The 20215-nt window shown below is 36.2% G+C and overlaps 1 protein-coding gene across 1 annotated transcript in view; it reads right to left on the reverse strand.

Moving 5' to 3' along the window:
• Positions 1-20215, reverse strand: part of ZNF804B (zinc finger protein 804B) — a 553147-nt gene that overhangs the window by 13525 nt on the left and 519407 nt on the right. The window contains exon 3 of the mRNA XM_004602164.2: positions 1703-1833. Within this exon, the coding sequence (XP_004602221.2) occupies positions 1703-1833 (131 nt within the window). The remainder of the gene's footprint in view (positions 1-1702; positions 1834-20215) is intronic.

A 20215-nucleotide genomic window follows, 5' to 3' on the forward strand; every position in this document is an offset into this window, starting at 1 on the left:
TTAGTGGCTAGCTCTGCAAATTTAAAACTTTTAACAAAAACATCATGCTGTCACTATCATCATCTTCATCCAGGCTCCTCAGATTCTCTAAAAGGAAAACATGGAAGAGGTGAAGAGGAATAAAAAAGGTGACACTTTCATAATAACAAAACACATGTTGGTTTTTGGAATAAAGCTATTTATATTTCCTGATGTAGCCTTAAAGCATCCATGAAAAATGTATCTCTCTCTATTGAGGCTTGTCCTACTTCTTAACAATCTGACCTATTAAATTCCGTAATCAAACATCTAGGAATCAACATCATCCTTAGATTTTTGTTTTTGCAACTGCTAATCAAACCATTATGCTTTCTATGTCCATTTGGGTAGGCAGGGGTGAGGCAAGGGGGACTCTCAAGTGCCAATCAGAAGACTCCAGAGACACCATGGGTAATTCTAGGGTAACTGACTATTAGTTTAATATAAATTCACATCTTCAGGTTCTGTGGTGTCAAGATTACCAGGACCACCTGGGAAGTTCTGAGGAAACTCCAAGTCAAGCTTGGTACATGGTAGTGCCCTAAATGCTGTATTGCCTTCCAGCCCTTTGATATCCTATTTTGCCAAGAACTGCCTTACATCTTACTGAGGATGTTTTCGGAACATAACATAGAGGTTTGGGATGCTGAATGATAAAATGCTCAGTGCAAATTGTGTTCTATTTGCATAATTATTTGGGAATGGAAACCAAGCATTTCTGTATTAACCTATTGCTACAAAATTTTCTAACTTGATATCAAATCATTCACGTCTCAGTGCAATTATGGATGTATTCCATGGATTTATAAAAATATTCTATGGTAATGTTGCAATTATATGAATATATGGAATCATGATACAAACTATATATTTAATCATAATAAATTCCAAAAAAAGTAATATTTTCTTAGATTCAAATGTAAGGTCTAATATTTTACAGTACTATAATGGATCTGTTGAATATATGCTGTTAGTGTATGTTGTTTTTCATTAAAACAACAGGGATTTAAATTTGGGCATAGAACTATAAATTTCACAATTCATCAGTTTACTGTCACTGCATTAATTACCTGCATTAGGGGTCTACATTATAATTCATATGTGCACAAATCACAATTTGCAAGTTTAATTGTGTTCCAGGTAACAATCTCCTCACTCCAAAATATTAAGTGATTACAACCATATGTAAAATTATTTTTAAGCTACAGGAAAATATTAATGTAATACTTGTTATAATTACCAATTTAAATGGCACTGTGTAATAACTTTAACTAAATTATATCTCATTTGTCTTCTAGACAATGATAAGTCTATTTATTATAAATGTAGAGAAGATTTATTTTTCCACAAAATAAAGTTATTTATAATTTAAAACTTCCTATTGAAGAAGGAGATAGTTACTAAAAAGCCATGTAGGTTCCTTTAAGTAAACTAAATAGAACAATACTTGTATATTCTAATAATTTGTGGATCATATTATTAAAAAGTGCATTAAATTAATAACATTAGGAAGAGAAATCAGATGCAAAATAATATTAATGCAGAAACTTTTTAGCAATTAGGTGCATTTGCCTTCAGACATATGTATTAATTACTTACAATTTATTTACACTAACAAGGAAGTTTATCATTGAAATCTCCCCAGAATCAAAGAGTTGAGCCATTTAAGATATCTATCTCTTACCATTCAGACTGTTGTCTTAATTCAGCCAGCTGATGAAGTCGTTTAAGTGCTTTTTCTTGTTTTTTCTCATCTTTCCATGACTTGGAAGCTACATTTCGAGCAAATTCCCGTTGCTTTAATTCTTTAAGTCTCTGTGGACAAATAAAAACAGAAGGATTCTATAAACAAGTGATAAATTATTTTCACCCATAAGTAGCCTTATTAAAGTTTGTTCTAGCTACAGTGGTTAACACTTTGGAAAGGGAAAATAAAAATATTTTCTCCATCAAATAATATTCTCTGTTTCAAAATAAATCTAGCCTTCAACGTGGTTATTTATCAAAGCTTGTCACAATTACTATAGAAATGCACTGCGAAACTGGACCTAGATAAGTTAAGTTTAGTTAATTCCCTTGGTGGGGAGGGAAGGGATGGGAGGATTTATCTAAAGCAGAATTTTTATAATGTATTTAGGAAGACAAAAAAAGTGGGGCAGGGATTTAAACTCTGATTAGAGGCTTAGAGTTATTTGATTCAAATTAACAAACCACTTATTTTAATTATACTTTTTTCTAAAACAATTGGCAAACATACAAATAAATTGCTGTTCATTATCTGTTTGAATCTGCCACTAAGCATACCCAATGCAATTGAACAAATTGAGAAACAGTCAAAATCAAATGAATATTTTGAAGTTTGGACTTGATTCTGAATTGAAAGTGTATTTGAAGATTAACATCACTTAACCTATACAAAGTGATTTTAAACTGCTTAAAACTGTATTCATGTAATTTGTTTCCAATTTCCAAATCAAGTATAAAAGATGTTTCCCAGGAATGTCAAAAATGATATCTCTATTAAGTGAGGTAGATTATTTCTCACCCATACAGACATGGCCAAAATCTTAAATGATTATTAGCTTAATCTGGAAGGAAAACATACACATAGGAGAAATGGTGGCCATTATTACTGCATCTGGGCTAAATATTTGAGCTGGGAGACAATTTTTTAAAAGAATATTCTAAACATAATCAACAAGCATTTCACACAACTGGACAAAATACTGGAAGAACTGTGGGGTTGATCTGAATTCAAGTTTTGATAAACATTTCAGAATCTTTTAAATCTTGAAAAACTATGGCTCATGTGTAATCAGGAGAATACAAGATCAGCAATTCTTTCAAACTCATAAACAGTAGAGAGTTAGGTATTTCAAGATCACCTTGGTCAGAACACAGAGAGACTCTTATAAAATCACCATTTCTGCTTACCTTCTAACTCACTATTTCTTGCAGTGAAGGCTTACCTAATGCAAAGACCGTTCATCAGCACAGTTTAAGAGCTCACATGAAATATAATTCAACTGTGTCAAAAAGGTATGGTTACTTTTCTAAAGAAGAAACCACTCATTTTGTTTTTAGTAACCTTTCTGTTGCTTCTGAACATAAAATTCTCTACAGTGTCTTTATCTACTATTTTATTAATAATACTACTGAAATGCAAAATATAAGTAGCCTGGGAAAAATGGATTTTTTACTTATGTCATCTGATACTTGACTCTCAAGACTGGAATGTTGCTTGAAATCTTCAGGTATATCTATTTTATTAGCGTCCTAGATTCCAGGGCAGTAATCCTATTTTTGAATTACAAAAATTACTGAGATTGTGGGGCCAGAGTGATAGTTCGTTGGGCAGGGTGTTTGTTGTCTTGCACAGAGCAGACACGGAGTCAATCCCTAACACTCCACGCGGTCCCTTAAGTACTGCCAGGAGTGATCCCTGAGTGTGGAAGCATGTATAAGTCTTGAGCAATGCTGGATGGCTCCCCCCTAAAAAAGCCAAACAAAAATGACTGAGAATTCTGTCTCTTTAAACCAATAACAAACAACCACTAGCGATATGAAAACCAATTATTTTTCAAAGAAGCAAAAGAAATTAACATTCTTTGAAAGTACTTGGAAAAACTGAAACCAGAATAAAGATGGAGTTGTAGAATTACTGTTATGGGCAAGTCAAAGGAAATAGTGTCTAGATTCTTACAGGGCTAGGATTGGTACATGTCTTTACCAAAACTAACAGCTTCTACCAATCAGAGAACCATGAGATACTGAGTCTAGAATTCAGGGAGGTCTTGCTTTAGTGAAGACTAAGATTTGAGCCTTACTTCAAATATAACAAAAAACAAACAATAAACAAAAGTATAAACAGGATTCCATAGAACTTAACTGAAGTTTGAACCATATTCAAACATGTTTACAGAAATGCCGAAATAGAAAATCAAGGAAAAAGTAGCAACTCTAACACCTAATCTATAAGTATAAGGCATGCAAAGAAGCAAGAAAATATGGCCAAAAAATTAGAAAAACATCAACTAATCAATGTCCCCGTACACTCGAAATAGATAATGGAATTGGCGGAAAAGTACATGAGTAGAGTGAAATATAAAGCTTCCCCCCAAAATTCAGATAGACTTTCTACAAGGTGTTCAGAGCAGGATTTTTTGTTTTGGCTCCCAGAGTAAAGAGATGCTTCTAAAATCTTAGGGCTAGACAAATGGAGACATTACTGAGACTGCTCTAGAAAAAACGATGATCAACAGGATGATGATAATGATGATGATGATGATGATGATGATGATGATGATGATGATGATGATGATGATGATGAAATCCCAGTTTATGTCTCCTTGTCGTGTAGAACTAAGATTATAGAGGCAGTGTGAGTCAATAAGAAACCATTACCATGAAGACTTCTACTTTTTATTTACAGAAATAAAATCTTTTTAAATCAAAAAAGCTTTATCTTAAGTGAAATATCTAGAACATCAGATTTGTGTATGTGAAGTCTCATTATTCATCCTAGGAAATTGTTGCCTCTCCACTGGGTGCCCCAGATCCCTCAGCTCAGGGAGATCCCTCAGTTTATCCTATTTACTAAAAAACTTCCAGTAATGTATATTCCCTGTAGGTAGCAATGTAGCACTGTAGTATTGTCGTCCTGTCCAATGTTATTATTCATCAATTTGCTCGAGCGGGCACCAGTAATATCTCCATTGTGAGACTTGTTACTGTTTTTGGCATATCAAATATGCCATGGGTAGTTTGCCAGACCCTGTAGGTAAGTAATTACATTTTTCTTCTTCTACTAATCTGGTGTCAATATGTTTGCTCAGTCACAGTAAGAGAAAACTCAAAAAAATGAAAAACATTTCCCACTTCACCCCTCTGACTGTCACTGTCTCCTGCTGCTCATTGATTTGCTCGAGCGGGCACCTGTAACATCTACAACGTGAGACTTCTTGTTACTGTTTTTGGCATATCAAATACGCCGTGGGTAGCTTGCCAGGCTCTGCCATGTGGGCGAGATACTCTCTGTAGCTTGCTGGGCTTTCCAAGAAGGGCGGAAGAATCAAACCTGGGTCGGCCGCATTCAAGGCGAATGCCCTACCCACTGTGCTATCATTCTAGCCACCCTACAATAATTAAAACTGTGTCCCATAGACTAGAGGATATAACCATGGATAGGGTTCTTGCCTTGCATATGGTTGATCCAGGTTTGATTCCTGGCATCTCTGGCACCCCATACGGTCCTCTAAGCCCCACCAGGAGTGAACAATGAGTGCAGACAGAGGAATAAGCCCTGAGCACTACTGAAAGTGGCACTGGTGGAGGGATGGCTGCTTGATCATTGTGTGATGGTAACCCGAACATGAAATCTTGTAACTATCTCACGGTGATTCAATAAAATTCAAGATAAATAAATAACCCAGCAGCATCAATAATAACATCAACAACAAAATTGTATGCCATATCTTAAAATATTAGAGAGGCTGATTATTTGAGTTTTTCTTATTATTTATTTGAGTGTTTCTCAACATTTTTCTGATTATGCTCTATTTCCGACCAGTTTCTGTTCCTGTTGCTTCTCTGTACTTAACAGTGTCCCTCCTAGTCTTTTAATGGTCCCTTATGTAAGTGATTTTCAGCTGTGGCCTTCTTGGACTATTCCAGGTTCCTCAGAGACCATATGGTCCCAGTTGATAAATACTGGTCTATTGGAATATTGGGTAATCAGTGTCTCTGAAGAAGAAGAAAGAAAACTTTTCAAACATACTATGTGAAACAAATCCAAAGATCCTGAAAATTATAACTTCATAGGTACCGCCCCCCCAAAATGATAAAGCTACTAAGAACAATTGTATAAAGTTTTTTAAAGCCAGAAACAAAATGAATTTTTTTAAGGGCAGCAAAAAACCAAGAAATTTATACATACATAAGAAAAAAATTCCATATGGTAGAAAAATTCTCATGGGAATGATGTAAGTGAGAATATTGTGGAGAAATATTTTAACATATCTGAAATAAAATATAAAACTCATAGAAATTAAGTTTTTTCCAGTAAATTATATATTGAGAAATTACATAAAGTAACAATAATTCTATGCATGAAAACCAGAAATAATTCAATGGTGGCACAGCCATGTGATAAGCAATGTTAAATAATAGCATTAAGTAAAATAATACCAGATATGAATACTATCTATACAAAAAGTCAATACCAAAAATGATTAACTATAAAGATAAATATGGCATGTTTTTTAGTTAGATGCATGTTCAGTTTTAAAAATTTTATTTATTTATTTATTTTTATTAATTAGTGATTAATTAATTTTTATTAATTATACCACCATGAGGGTACAGTAACAGATTTACACATTTTCATACTTGAGATTCCCTCATACAATGTTCGAGCACCCCTCCTTCCACCAGTGTACATTCTCCACCACAGTGAACCGAGTATCCCTCCCACCTCCCAATCCCACCCCCCTCCCCCTACCCTCCCCCCTGCCTCTGTGGCAGGGCATTCCCTTTTGTTCTCTCTCTCTCTCTCTCTCTTTCTCTCTGTCTCTCTCTCTTTCTCTCTCTCTCTCTCTCTCTCTCTCTCTCTCTCCTTTTGGATGTTGAGGTCCAAAATAGGGGTATTGAGTGGCCATCGTGTTAAATCTATAGTCGACTTTCAGCACGCATCTCCCCTCCCGAGTGGGTCCTCCAACCAGAGCTTACTTTGTGTTCCCTTCTCTATCTGAACTGCATTTTCCCCCAGCATGTGAGGCCAGCTTCCAAGCCATGGAGCCAACCTCCTGATACTTATTTCTATTATTCTTGGGTGTTAGTCTCCTACTCTGTCATTTTATATTCCTCAGATGAGTGCAATCTTTCTATGTTTGTCTTTCTCTTTCTGACTCATTTCACTTAGCATAATACTTTCCATGTTGATCCACTTATATGCAAAATTCATTACTTCATCTTTTCTAACAGCTGCTTAGTATTTCATTGTGTAGATGTACCAAAGTTTCTTTAACCAATCATCTGTTCACAGGTACTCAGGTTTTTTCCAGGTTCTGCCTATTGTAAACAGTACCTCGATGAACATATAAGTGCAGATGTCATTTCGACTATACGTTTTTGCTTCTCTGGGATATATTCCCAGAAGTGGCATTGCTGGGTTGAATGGGAGCTCAATTTCTAATTTTTTGAGCAGTGTCCATATTGTTTTTCAGAAGGGCTGAACCAGTCGGCATTCCCACCAACAGTGTAGAAGGGTCCCTTTCTCCCCACATCCCCTCCAACAACTGTTGCTTTTGTTCTTTTGGATGTGTGCCATTCTCTGTGGTGTGAGGTGGTATCTCATAGTTGTTTTGATTTGCATCTCCCTGATGATTAGTGATGCAGTTTCATTTTTAAGAAAGAGATATGTTTTGGAATTTGTAGCACAATCAAAAATAAAATGAAACTAATAGCATAACGTCTAGGGGAGGATAAATGATGCATGTATTAAAATTATGAGTCTATTCAGGAATTAGTATATAAAATTAAAGATAAATTCGGTTAAATTTTAGAATTGCACTGTATGGGCCAGAGAGATAGTACAGGTTAAGCCCTTGACTTGCATGTGTCAGATTCTAGTTCTTATCTTACCAACAGATACATTTCCTAGAGCACCAGTGGAGCGGATCTCTTAGCACAGAACCAGTAGGAAATCCTAGTCCTGGCTCTGTGATCATGGTTCTGTAATCTGCTAGTGTGATCCGACCTTCAACCCCCCAAAAGTGTACCTTACAAGAGTTGTTTTTTTTTAAATGTATACTAGCCAATGGCATAATTTTTTTTTAAAAAGAAGAAATAATTTGATTTACCCAATCTAAAAGAAGGTGGAATAAACTAAAATGGAAGTTAGAAATACCGATACAGATGGAGGTAAAGAAAAAGTTAAAAAGTTTGTTTTGTACTCTAAGGTGTCACAATTACCAGGATGAATGATCCCAAAGCACAGAACCAGGAGTAAGCCTTGAGCACAAAAATGTGGCCCTAAATCCCTCATCTCCCCCCAAATCCAAGGACAATTATAAAACAAAGTGTAAGATGACAGTCACTGTCATCACGTTGCTCATCGATTTGTTCGAGCAGGCACTAGAAACGTCTCTCATTGAAAAACTTATTGTTACTGTTTTTGGCATATCAAATATGCATGGGTAGCTTGCCAGGCTCTGCCACGAGGGCTTGATACTCTCGGTAGCTTGCCGGGCTCTCTGAGAGGGGCGGAGGAATCAAACTCAGATCGGCTGCATGAAAGGCGAAAGTCCAACCGCTGTGACAACTAAAATAAAAATATATAATATATCAAATTAAATATAAATGGTTTTAAAAATGAAATTAAAAGGGAAAGATAACTGGCTAAAAAATAAGCCCTGCTATATGTAACTACAAAATAAGTAAATAAATAAAGAGCCAATAAAATACTGTAAAAAGATTCATCTATTTGGGACCAGAGATCGTGCAGAAGATAAGGTTCTTGACTTGCATCCCATAGATCTCATTAAAAAAATGGTAAAGCAACACCATTATATCAGGTGGAGTAGAATATAGACTAAGTTGTTTAATATTATTAAAGAAGATTTTCATAATAATAATAGATTTATTTTATAAAAGAATAAGTCTAGATGTTTAGCACCTCGTAAGAGCTTCAAACTTCACAAAGCAAAAAAAAAAAATCCAGAATTAAATGTTAAATCTACAATTACAAAAATAATTTTGAATGTCTCTGTACCAAACTAGAGGAACATTCTAGCTACAAGTACCATTCTTACCATACTTCCAGAAAAGACTACAGCAAGGCCACGGAGCATACTATAAAACAATCTTCCAAGAACTTATTTGTCTAGTGTATGTTTTAAGAAATTCCAAGATTTAGAGGTCAAATTTTGCTAGTCTGGTATCTTAGGTTTTTCAAATTTTCTACCTTACTTTTTCAAATACATTCAATAAAGTGATGGCATTTAGTCTAATTGCCAACATTCTTAAATCTTAAACCAGATATAAAATAAATATGATTTATTTGCAGTCTATAGTAGACCTGCTCTTATAAGAACATCTCAAGATATAAATTTAAAACAAAACCCACTCATACTTAAAATTAACTATAGGAAACTCAAAATTTGCTTATCCGTAAGGTGAAAAAACTGGAAGGGCCTGGAGGGAAGAGAAAGTCGTAGTAGTTAACAGCAGAGGGGTATTTTTTTAAGTGTCTATTTTTCAGAGGTTTTGAATGTAGATAACCTGGTTCAAAGAATTAAGAGATTTCTTTTTGTGGAGCCAGAGAGATTGCACATGTATTAAAGAACTTCCTTCCATACAACTGATCTTGGTTCAATACCTAGCACCACACATGGGTCCTCTTGAGCACTGCCAGGAGTTATCCTTGAGCACAGAGACAGGTGTAAACCCTGAGCAAGTAAGGTGTGCTCTCTCTACCCTTCAAAAAAAAGTGTTTTATGCACGTGTTGTGTGTATCTGTATTTATTAGATTTGAAATTCTTAGGAAATTACTCAACTTTTTCCTATATTTAACATATTTGTAATTTGACAAATGATCAGTGCTTACCTCATGCAAGTCTATGCAAATATTAACTGAGCTAGTAAAGATCAAATATTAAATACTTATACCTTATAGATAGAAAATTTTCCAAGAGAGCAAACTACATCATTGTTATAGTTCACAAATAATCAGATTCTGTGCAATTTTGAGAAGTATGATGAAAAAGATATGTTGATATTTCTTGGATAAATAATGGAGGGTGAGACTATGATAAGAACATTTTTTATTCTTATTGGAATAACTTACATTTAAGTGAGGTGTCTGTAATATACTTAAGTCCAATATTATCTAAGTACAATTAAAGAAGCTGTAAAGTTTGGATTACAGCATGTCTTGCTGTCATATTTTTCTTGATCATATTTGAATTTTTATCTTCAAACTTAGTTTTAGGGGATAATAGTTCTAACAAGATCCTAATCATAAAAGAGTGATATGCTAGACACCTAGATTTACTAGAGAAAATAAAGAAAACTAATTCATGCTCTTATTTTCTTTTTCTTCTTTAAAAGAAGTTTTAAAAAAGAAATAGCAGATAGTCTATCATCCCTAAAATGAAGGCACTGCTCTCACCCAGATCAAAGGAATTCAACAGAACTGATGATGATATTTTAAGAAAGAAACACAGCTCTAATGTACCATCTCTGTCTTCTTCCACAGTGCTTTTCTCTTCCCTCTGCAATGAGTGAATAAAGCTAATCAGATATATTTGACAAAATGCATTTATGTAATATTTGAAATTTAATTTTCTCCTAAGTTCATTTTCAAAAAGCAGAAACCCTGCAATATTCATTTTTCTACCTTCCATCAAGTATGCTTGGCACATGCACTGCAAGTTGAATTCAGCTGTGAATAAATAAATGAGGAGGCAAATTGATCAGGTCAGTGAGTCCCTATGTGTTCCGAATAGCAATACTCCCAATATGATCGCTTACCAATTGGAACATGTGTGTGAACATCTGCCCAGTGCAGTAACCACTCTCCGTTCAACTGCACTGAAGCAGAACTCACATGTGAAATGAATTTGCTCAAGTGTATCTATGCTTTTCTCTAAGAAATAAAATAACTCCTTTCATCTTACTTCTATCCTTAGATCCCAGGGTACTATCTTCACAGTAGAGAAAAACCCCAATGCAAAAAGGTCAAAGTTATTAACCTTGTTTTAGAGATGAAAAAACAAACCTAGGAAAGGTTAAATGACTTGATCTACACAAAAAGAGAGGCCAAAAAAATAATAATTTTGACTAGAATAAAAAGAACGGGTAATTGTCTTCAAAGAAAGTACCAATCAGAGTAATCTATGTAAAACTATAAATGCTTATAAAGTTGCTATTAGTGAAATTAAAAGTTTATTCCAGGATTATTGTTCACTCCAGAAATATGTTTTATAAAAATAATATGGAAGATCCTTTACAATCATTAGAACCAGAAATAATATACTTCAGAAACATTATGGTTAACATATAAGAATTAGGGTCTAGAGAATATTATAGTGGACTGGAGCTTGTATTAGATGTGTCTAATCTGGGTTTGAATGATCGGTATCACGAATAGAACCCTGACCCCACCAGCAGTGGCTCCTGAGGGCAGTGTCTGGAATAAGTCCTGAGTACTTCTGGGTGTGGGCCTCCATTCCTCTACCCCAAAAGAGATATAAGAATTAAATTATCTAAAAAGTTTTCATTATGTCTCAGAAGTATTTCCATTAAAATCAAATGTGCTACCCTCATATTATGCTAATTTATGTTCCACAAATGAGTGCAGTCATTCTATGTCTATCCCTCTCATTCTGATTCATTTCACTTAGCATGATACTCTCCAGGTCCACCCACTTATAACCAAAATTTATGACTTTATCTTTCCTAACAACTGCATAATATTCCATTGTGTAGATGTACCAAAGTTTCTTTAACCAGTCGCCTGTTGTCGAGTACTCGGGTTGTTTCCAGATTCTGGCTATTGTGAACAGTGCTGCAATGAGAGTAACACTCAAGGACAGTAGAGACAATCACCCAGGAAGATTGCTCCAAGGTTGGAATCCTGCCTCATGAGATGGTGGAGAAGGCAACTGGGATAGAGAAGGGATCACTAAGTCAACGATGGTTGGAAAGATCACTCGGGATGGGAGATGTGTGATGAAAGTAGATAAAGGACCAAACTTGATGGCCTCTCAGTATCTGTATTGCAAACCATAATGTCCAAAAATAGAGAGAAAGAGGGAAATTGTCTGCCATAGAGGCAGGTGGGGAGAAGGGACTTGGGAGGGGGGGTACTGGGGACATTGGTGATGGAAAATGTACACTCATGGAGGGATTGGTGTTCTATTATTGTATGACTGAAACTCAAACATAAAAGCTTTGTAACTGTATCTTACAGTGATTCAATAAAAATTTAAAGAGGAAACAAAATAAAATGAAACTTGCTTCATTTACCTTTTGGGCGAGGTATTTTATTATCTTTCATGTGATCTGGGGGGCTGAGCGATAGCACAGTGGTAGGACGTTCACCTTTCATGTGGCCGACCTGTGTTCGATTCCTCTGCCCCTCTCGGAGAGCCTGGCAAGCTACCAAGGGTATCGTGGCGGCATGGCAGAGCCTGGCATGCTACCCATGGTGTATTGTACATGCCAAAAACAGTAACAAATAATTTTCACAATGAGAGACATTACTGGTGCCCACTCGAACAAATTTATGAGCAACGGGATGACAGTGACAATGATCTGATAATTTTACAGAGTGAGTGAAATAAACTATTCTTTTAAAGTTTTCTATTTTAGGCACTTTGGTTTACAAACTGTTATTAGTAAGGTTTCATACATGAGCTATTCCAGCACCACACTCTCCAGTCAGGTATCTGCTTCCCTCCACCATTGTTGCAGTGTAACAACGTATTGCAGTGTATTTTCCACCCTCTGAAAAGCTTCCTACTGAAGACAGTTCTCAGTTTCTGGTGCCTTTGGGCATTTGTTATTTCACTTTTTTTTGTTTCTTCTTATCCCATAGATAAGAGAGATCATTCTGTGTCTGTCCCTCTCCTAACTTCACTGAAAATACTCTCCAGCACCATCCACTTGGCAACAAATTTCATGATTTCCTTTTTTATCTTACAGTCAAGTATTTTTCCAAAAAGGTTGGACTAATTGAATTCCCATCTGTAGTGAGAGTTCTTTTTCCCTCACCCGTGCCAGCAATGTTTGTTTCTATTCTTTGCGATGTGTGGTATGATGTGGTTCATCGTGGTGTGATACGGTTCATCGTGTTATTTTGATTTTAATTTCCCTGATGATTAGTAATGCAGAGCATTTTTTTCCAGATACCTTTTGGCCATCTGCATATCTTCTCTTCCCCTCTACTTTTTTATGGAGTTGGTTCATTTCTTTTTGTTTATTTATAGAGTTCTACTAGTGCTTTAGATATCTTCACTATCAAATAATGAGTGGGATACAAAGATCACCTTCCAGTTTGGGGAGCATCTTTTTATTCTGGCCAATGTTTTGTTTTATTTTTTTTTGCTATGCAGAAGCTTCTTTAGTTTGATATACTCCAATTTGTTTGTCTTTGTATCAGTTTGCTTGACCCATGATTTCAAATCATCGAGGATACCTCTAGTTTCAAAGTCTCCAATTTTAGAAGCTAGAGTTTGGGCTTAATCAGGATGAATTCCCACTGTGTTCAGAATGAATGCATCTAAACTTTCTCTCTTGTAGGATTTCCTGCTCCAGGTAACAAACATATAACAAACAAGCTATAAAGGTGGGGTGGGGGTGAGGGAAGAAGAAATAAACCTGGGGTTCATATTTGTTTCCATTCTCCTCTTCTATGTTTTCTTGAGTCATCCGATTGCTCATCCATTTGCTCGAGCGTGCACCACTAACGTCTCCATTATAAAACTTGTAGTTAAGTTAAGGTTTTTGGCATATCGAATATGCCACATGGAGCTCTGCCATGCGGGAGGGCGGGATATTCTCGGTAGCTTGCCGGGCTCTCCGAGAGAGACAGAGGAATCGAACCTGGGTCAGCTGCGTGCAAGGCAAATGCCCTACCCGTGTGCTATAGCTCCAGCCCATTCTCTTCTTCACATATGCTAAATTAAATTCTTGTCAACAAGAACCAGAGAATTCTTCCTGTAACAAGAATAGCTGTAATTTTAATCATGATAGCACACTGTACTTCCAACATCAATATATGAAGATTCTTTATCAAGTTACATTTCTGGACTGATTTCCTAGCTGGGCCTTTTGTTGAAGAAAGATATAGCTAGATCTGAAGACACTATTGTTTGTCTGGGGGATGTTTCAAGATCTAAGATCTCATGAAATACAGTTCATATGAAAATGGGTCTTTAATCTAAAGTAATCAGGAAATACCTCCCTATCTTTGGGAAAGGCAAATACGCAGATAATTAAAATTTAGACTTTAGGCAAATCCCAATGCCTTCCTTTTCAAACTCCAGGGTTTTCTGAGAGTCCTCAAATGTCAAGTGGGAAATTATAGAGGATATATCGCTCCTCAGGAGATATCTCCATGCTCTAGCTCTTGTAATAATAGCTCAGATTAGCCTTATTTGGTTTAATTTCATGGTTTATTTATTTTCTTCAACCTGACATAGCAAAAGGCTATGTAGTGCCTTTTTAAGCATTACTAAATCAGTTACACTGACAGACAATGCTCTATCACATAGGTATTTTTAGTGACTGTTATATGAAATGATTAGCAGTATTACGAGGAAGTTATTTGGGATGAGAAATGGGACATGCTTTTCATGCGAGTGTAAAAGTAGAAGTGGCAGGGATTTTCGTTTCTATCCCTCTTCATTTTCATTGAGTGATAAGAATACACTTGTATATGAGTAATAATTCCTATGTAAAATAGGGGATTATTAAAATTCCTGATGGATCTATCAGATCTCCTAGAAGGGCAATAGAAAAGGTTATCCACAACTTCTATTCAGATCTCTTTGATAGTCACGTCCACCTGCCCACATACCAAATTCCACAGGATGGATATGTCGTTCCTAGCATTCTCCCTTCCAAAATCTGACATGCCATTTAGTCAGTAAAGAAGCATACAGCACCTGGTCCAGACAAGGTCATACCCAAACACCTGAAGAATCTGTCGCCAGTACTCATCAATATACTGGCTTGGTTCTTCACACACTACCTGTCTGAATGCAAGGTTTCATCCCATGGAAAACCAGGAGGACTGTTCTGTTGTACAAAAAGGGAGACATCCACGACATCGGCAACTAATGCCCAATCTGCCTGTTGTCCGTCTTCTAAAAGTTGTTCACTCGAGTCATCCTGAATAGGATTGGCAGAACACTAGATGATGGACAACCATGCAAACAAGCCAGGTTCCTAAAAGGACTCAGCACAATTGACCATATACACATGGTACCAAGCTCATTAAGGTTTCTCGAGAGTTCAAGATGCTGCTCTGTCTATAATTCAATGATTTAAAGAACGCCTTTGATTCTGTTGAGACTAAAGCAGTCATCGAAGCCTTAGCCAAACAGAGCATTCAAAGTCAGTACATCAAGATCCTACATGAGCTATATTATGGATTCACTACCAGGATCTCTCCATTCTACAAGGAAGTGATCATTGACGTAAAGAGAGGGGTTCGACAGGGTGATACCATTTCATCCAAACTCTTCAGTGCCACCCTCGAGAATGTCATGTGACGACTGGAATGGGAAGGATTGGGAGTGAAGATAGACGGTCGGCAACTACACCACCTCTGCTTCACTGATGACATTGTTCTCATAACATCAAACATTAGCCAAGCAGCACAAATGCTGGCTGACTTCGACCGAGAGTGTGGAAAGGTTGGATTGCAGCTGAATCTCAGGAAGACAATGATCATGAAAAATGGGCTAGCTCCTGATGTTCCATTCACCCTCAACAGAAGGAACATCTCTGAATGCAGCAGTTATGTGTATCTAGGTCGAGAACTCAATTTGAGGAACAACTTGGTACCTGAACTTTGCGGAAGGAAGAGAGCAGCGTGGAACACTTTCAAGAGTGTCAAAGAAGTGCTTAAGAGGACAAAAAACCTCTGGCTCCAGGCACATCTTTTCAACTCCACCGTTCTTCCTACACTAACATACGCCTCAGAGACCTGGGCCCTATGAAAACAGGAAGACAACACTATTCGGGTATCCCAAAGCGGAACAGGAAGAGCTATGCTTGGAGTATCACATTTCACTCAAGTGAGAGAAAGAATCCGGAGTTCCAACCTCCATTGACGATCAAGAATCAGGGCCACTATCTCATTTGCCAAGGCGTCAAAAATTAGACATGTAATGCCATTTAGAGACAACCGCTGGGCTATAGCTGTTACCGACTGGATTCCATGGGACGTCAAAAGACTGCATGGTCGCCCACCTACGAGATGGTCAAACTTCTTTGTCAAGATCCTGAATGAACAGTTTGAGGCTCTTTGTGTTCCGGGAGTGAGCCGATGCCATTGGGCTACACTAGCACCTAACAGGGACGAATGGAGACTTTACTGGTGCCCGCTCAAACACATAGACAAACAATGGGATGACAAGTGATACAAGTGATTAAAATTCCGAAAATAGATTCAGGTTTGAAGAGATACATTTTTGAAATAAGTAAGTGAACAACTTATAGTTTTTATAAACTTTTGATTGTTCTAATATTTTTAGTAAGATCTCAAAATAATTGCACTCTTATACAGCTCAGGTTTTTCTACGTATAATACAGCCACCCACACCCCAAGGATGGGGAGCTGGATAGAAGAGGATATCATGGTGATATCATATCAATATTATGTCAATTTCCTTATTTATAAGGATCAAAATAATGTACAATATTTCTTGCAGGAAAGTTTCAGAAAATTAATGTTGTTGTTTCTTCCCCCCACTAGGCCACAATCCTAAAAAATAAGAAATCTTAAGTGAATCCCATGGCCAAAATCTGCCTTCTCAGGAAATTATGTGATGCAGTTATGATGCAGCATTTATTTGGTAAGTTATTATATTCTCTGCCATCTTCCCTCCTGGTTGTGTGCTGTCTTCCCCTCATGTCCTCTTTTAGTTAAAAAGAGAACTTGACTATCCCATTCTGACCTGGCTATTCAGCTGTTTCTTTAAGAAACATTTCTTGTATTCAGTACCTTGTATAATCTAACATGTTATTGTTTTTTCAAAGTTCTTTCAATTTCTACCTATTCCCCTCCCCCTTTTCATACTCAGTTTAGGGTATGATGCCTGCTGAGAATGTTACAGGCAGAAGTATTTAATCTTAATATACCTGTAAACGATGACTTTATTAATGAAGGAAAAGTGCTATTTTTAAAAGATGTTTTAAATGATTTCATCAATTTCCTCAATGCTCTTCAGAGATAGAACTGTCTTTGAGAAGGGTTAATTAAAATAGAGACAAGTGCATAAATGAGAAATCAATGAAATTAGACTGGTTTAAAGCTAAACTAGGATTCTATTATTTCTGTAAAATAGTATTTTAGAGTAAACTGATATCTAAAGATATCCGTCAGTAATAAGGTAGGTGATATGTATATTCACAAAGATGTCTAACACCTTATCTTCTTTCAGTTTTAAATTTTGTCCAAAGTATTGCAATATTTTTCTAACAGTTCTAAGAAATAAGCAGTTATCAAAGCTTCATTCCTAGTGGGGAGAAAAGAACTCAGAGCAAAACTGTCTCTGTGCTTTTTTGCTTTGTTTTAAATATCTAAAGAACATTTGTTGCCACTGTTGTGCTGTTTTTCTGGGATCACACCTGGCGTTGCTCAGGGCTTACTCTGTGGTTCTACAGTCAGGAACTAGTTAATGGTGTGCTGTGAGGCCATCTGGGGTGCTGGCAACTGAAGTGAGCTCAGTGGCATGCCAGGGGAACCCCTTACCTGCTGTATGATATCTCTGACAGCTAAGAACAGCACCTTTGGAGGCTGCATCAAGTAACCTTTGTAAAAAAATGTGGCAAATCCAGATTTTTACTTAAACTTACTCTCAAAACTGGCTTTGTCAGTAAGAGGACTGGACAAAGTGGACATCGGATAATGGAAATTGGTAAGTATTTGGCAGTGTCAGATTTACTAAAGTTGCTAAACATTGCCAAAAGAAATGGTTGCAATTAGTGTTCAACCAAGTGCACTGCTGCTTTGAGATAGAAAATTTCCCTCTTCAAGCTCTAAGTCACAGGACTGCAGAGTAGGCTATAAAGGACTTTTCAGCCAATATCCACATAAAGATCTTAAGAAAAAATATAGTTCTCCTAAGAAGTTGTAGATGGTTTTCTCCTTAAAATATTGTTTTAGAATCAATAATTAGCCAACTAAAGTACGAGTCAAGTCTGCCCCTCAGCATATTTTCGTATAAAAAATAAAACCAAGATCAAAACAAAACAAACACCAACAAAAAAACTTAATTAAAACAAATTTGCCCCCAAATTTATTTCTCAGCACTTTACTTTCAATTTTAATTTGCTATGCTGCCCTTTTTGACAATGTTCACCAGATCCCTGTGAGAGAAACAATCATGTTTTTGTTAGTTTAGGATAAGGAAGTTATTTACCTATTTTTTTAAATCAGGGATGTAATATGTACAAGTCAAAGTTTATTTTAATGGGCATCATCTGGAGATTGAACCAAGGTCAGCGGCATGCAAGGCAAGGTCAAGAGGAAATACTCAGAAAAAAAGATAGTAGTGGGAGAATGACATAACATTATGCGGAAGGAGAAAACAATTGTACTCAAGTAATAGTAATAAATGAAACTCCAGAAAACATAGATGCCTATGAGCAATAACGTATTATTTCTATTCTGATACTGATTTTGCTAATGCTTGACATACACAAATTCTTGCCTGAAATGAACCTGACTTTGTTAAAACAACTACAACAGCAACAAACCCCGAGTTGGTTTCTCAAAGAGGAGAATTTCACAGTTATTAAATGCACAGCAGACTGACCATCCTTTACTTCATGGTTTTCACTGGCATTGATCACAAAAACAACTACCATCACAACAAACCCAGCATTAAGCAAACGCAAGATTGTTGTTCTTTACTACACGTTATTTATCTTTGTAGGGTCCTAATGCTAAGCAAAGACATAAGGAAAGAGAGATAGTTCAATTGAAAGTGCACAGATAGTATAGCGGGGAAGGTGCTTGCCGGGTTCGTCCTCCACATGCTGACAGTCTTCAGTGATCTCTGACTGCAGAGTCCAGAGTAAGAAGTGGTCACAGACAAAGGAATGTAGCACCAAAACAAATTATAAAAGACAAACCTGCATGTGTTTTCAAAAAACAAGAAGTATTATATGTGAAACACCAAAACAGTTCACTCTTTTTAGGCCTTGATTTTTGTTTGTTTGTTTGTTTGTTTTTATTGCACTATAGCACTGTCGTCCTATTGCTCATCAATTTGCTCGAGTGGGCACCAGTAATGTCTCCATTGTGAGACTTGTCCTTACTGTATTCGGCATATCAAATATGCCACGGGTAGCTTGTCAGGCTCTTTTGTGCTGGCGGGATACTCTAGGTAGCTTGCCTGGCTATCCAAGATGGATGAAGGAATTGAACCCAGGTCAGCAGATAGGCAGGCAAGCTATTTTCAGTTTCAAGTCAACTCTTGATTTCTACACCATATTAAATAATATTTCTACACCATGCTAAATAAATTAATTTTAAAATTTATTTTTAGGGAACAATTTAAGTTTTTCATTTACTTATATACAAAATATCCTTACTCTATGTTAACTTTATTTTCCTCAATACTTAATGCTTCTTTGAGAAACAAATAATTTGATTGGACATGGATTATTTCAAAAATTTAAATTATTTTGACCATACGTTATCAATATACTTTGATATTACTGTACAATTCTAGCATCTAATGTTTTATTTTCTTTTAATGACTGCTAGCATTTCTTCTAAGAATATTCTAAAAGATATATTACAACTCAGATGAAGTATATTTTTATGTATCACTTGGAAATGAAAAATATGTACAAATTTTAAGTCCCTTAAACTTAGATAGTATCATTGCTTCAAAATGAACAATTACAAATTTTCAGTAAAGTATGGCATTTAAGTAGAATATAAACATAAGTGTATCTTTATACAACTTTATTGTATTTTAATACAATTTGGCGAGGATTTAAATGACTTAAAATCTGATGACTGCCATTCATTATTGAAAAAGAGTATTGCAAGGAGGGATAAGAGAGATAGTATAAGGGTTAAGGCGCTTCCTTGCTTGTAGCTGATCCCAGTTTAATGTCCAGTATGGTGGTCCCTGGAACATCATCAGGAGTAGATCTTGAACACAATTTAGTGTGATCAGAATCAGACATCAATAAACAATATTACATCAAGGAGAGAAATCACTATCTCACTCATATGCTGGATATAAAGAAGCAAAGAAAAAGCAAAACAAAGCAAAGCAAACAAACCTACTTACTTAGCCTGTAGAACGGGATTATCAAAGAAGCAGGAGAAAAATGATATTGAAGTGGGGAGGGGTTCCAAAGAACTCTGGTAGAGGAATATTGGCATTTTGGTAGTGGTAGTTGTGGTATGAAAACAAACTTTGGAGAGGTGTGGACTGTGCCT

The sequence above is a fragment of the Sorex araneus genome, chromosome 1, assembly GCF_027595985.1.
Source record: "Sorex araneus isolate mSorAra2 chromosome 1, mSorAra2.pri, whole genome shotgun sequence".
In the NCBI taxonomy this organism is placed as follows: domain Eukaryota; kingdom Metazoa; phylum Chordata; class Mammalia; order Eulipotyphla; family Soricidae; genus Sorex; species Sorex araneus.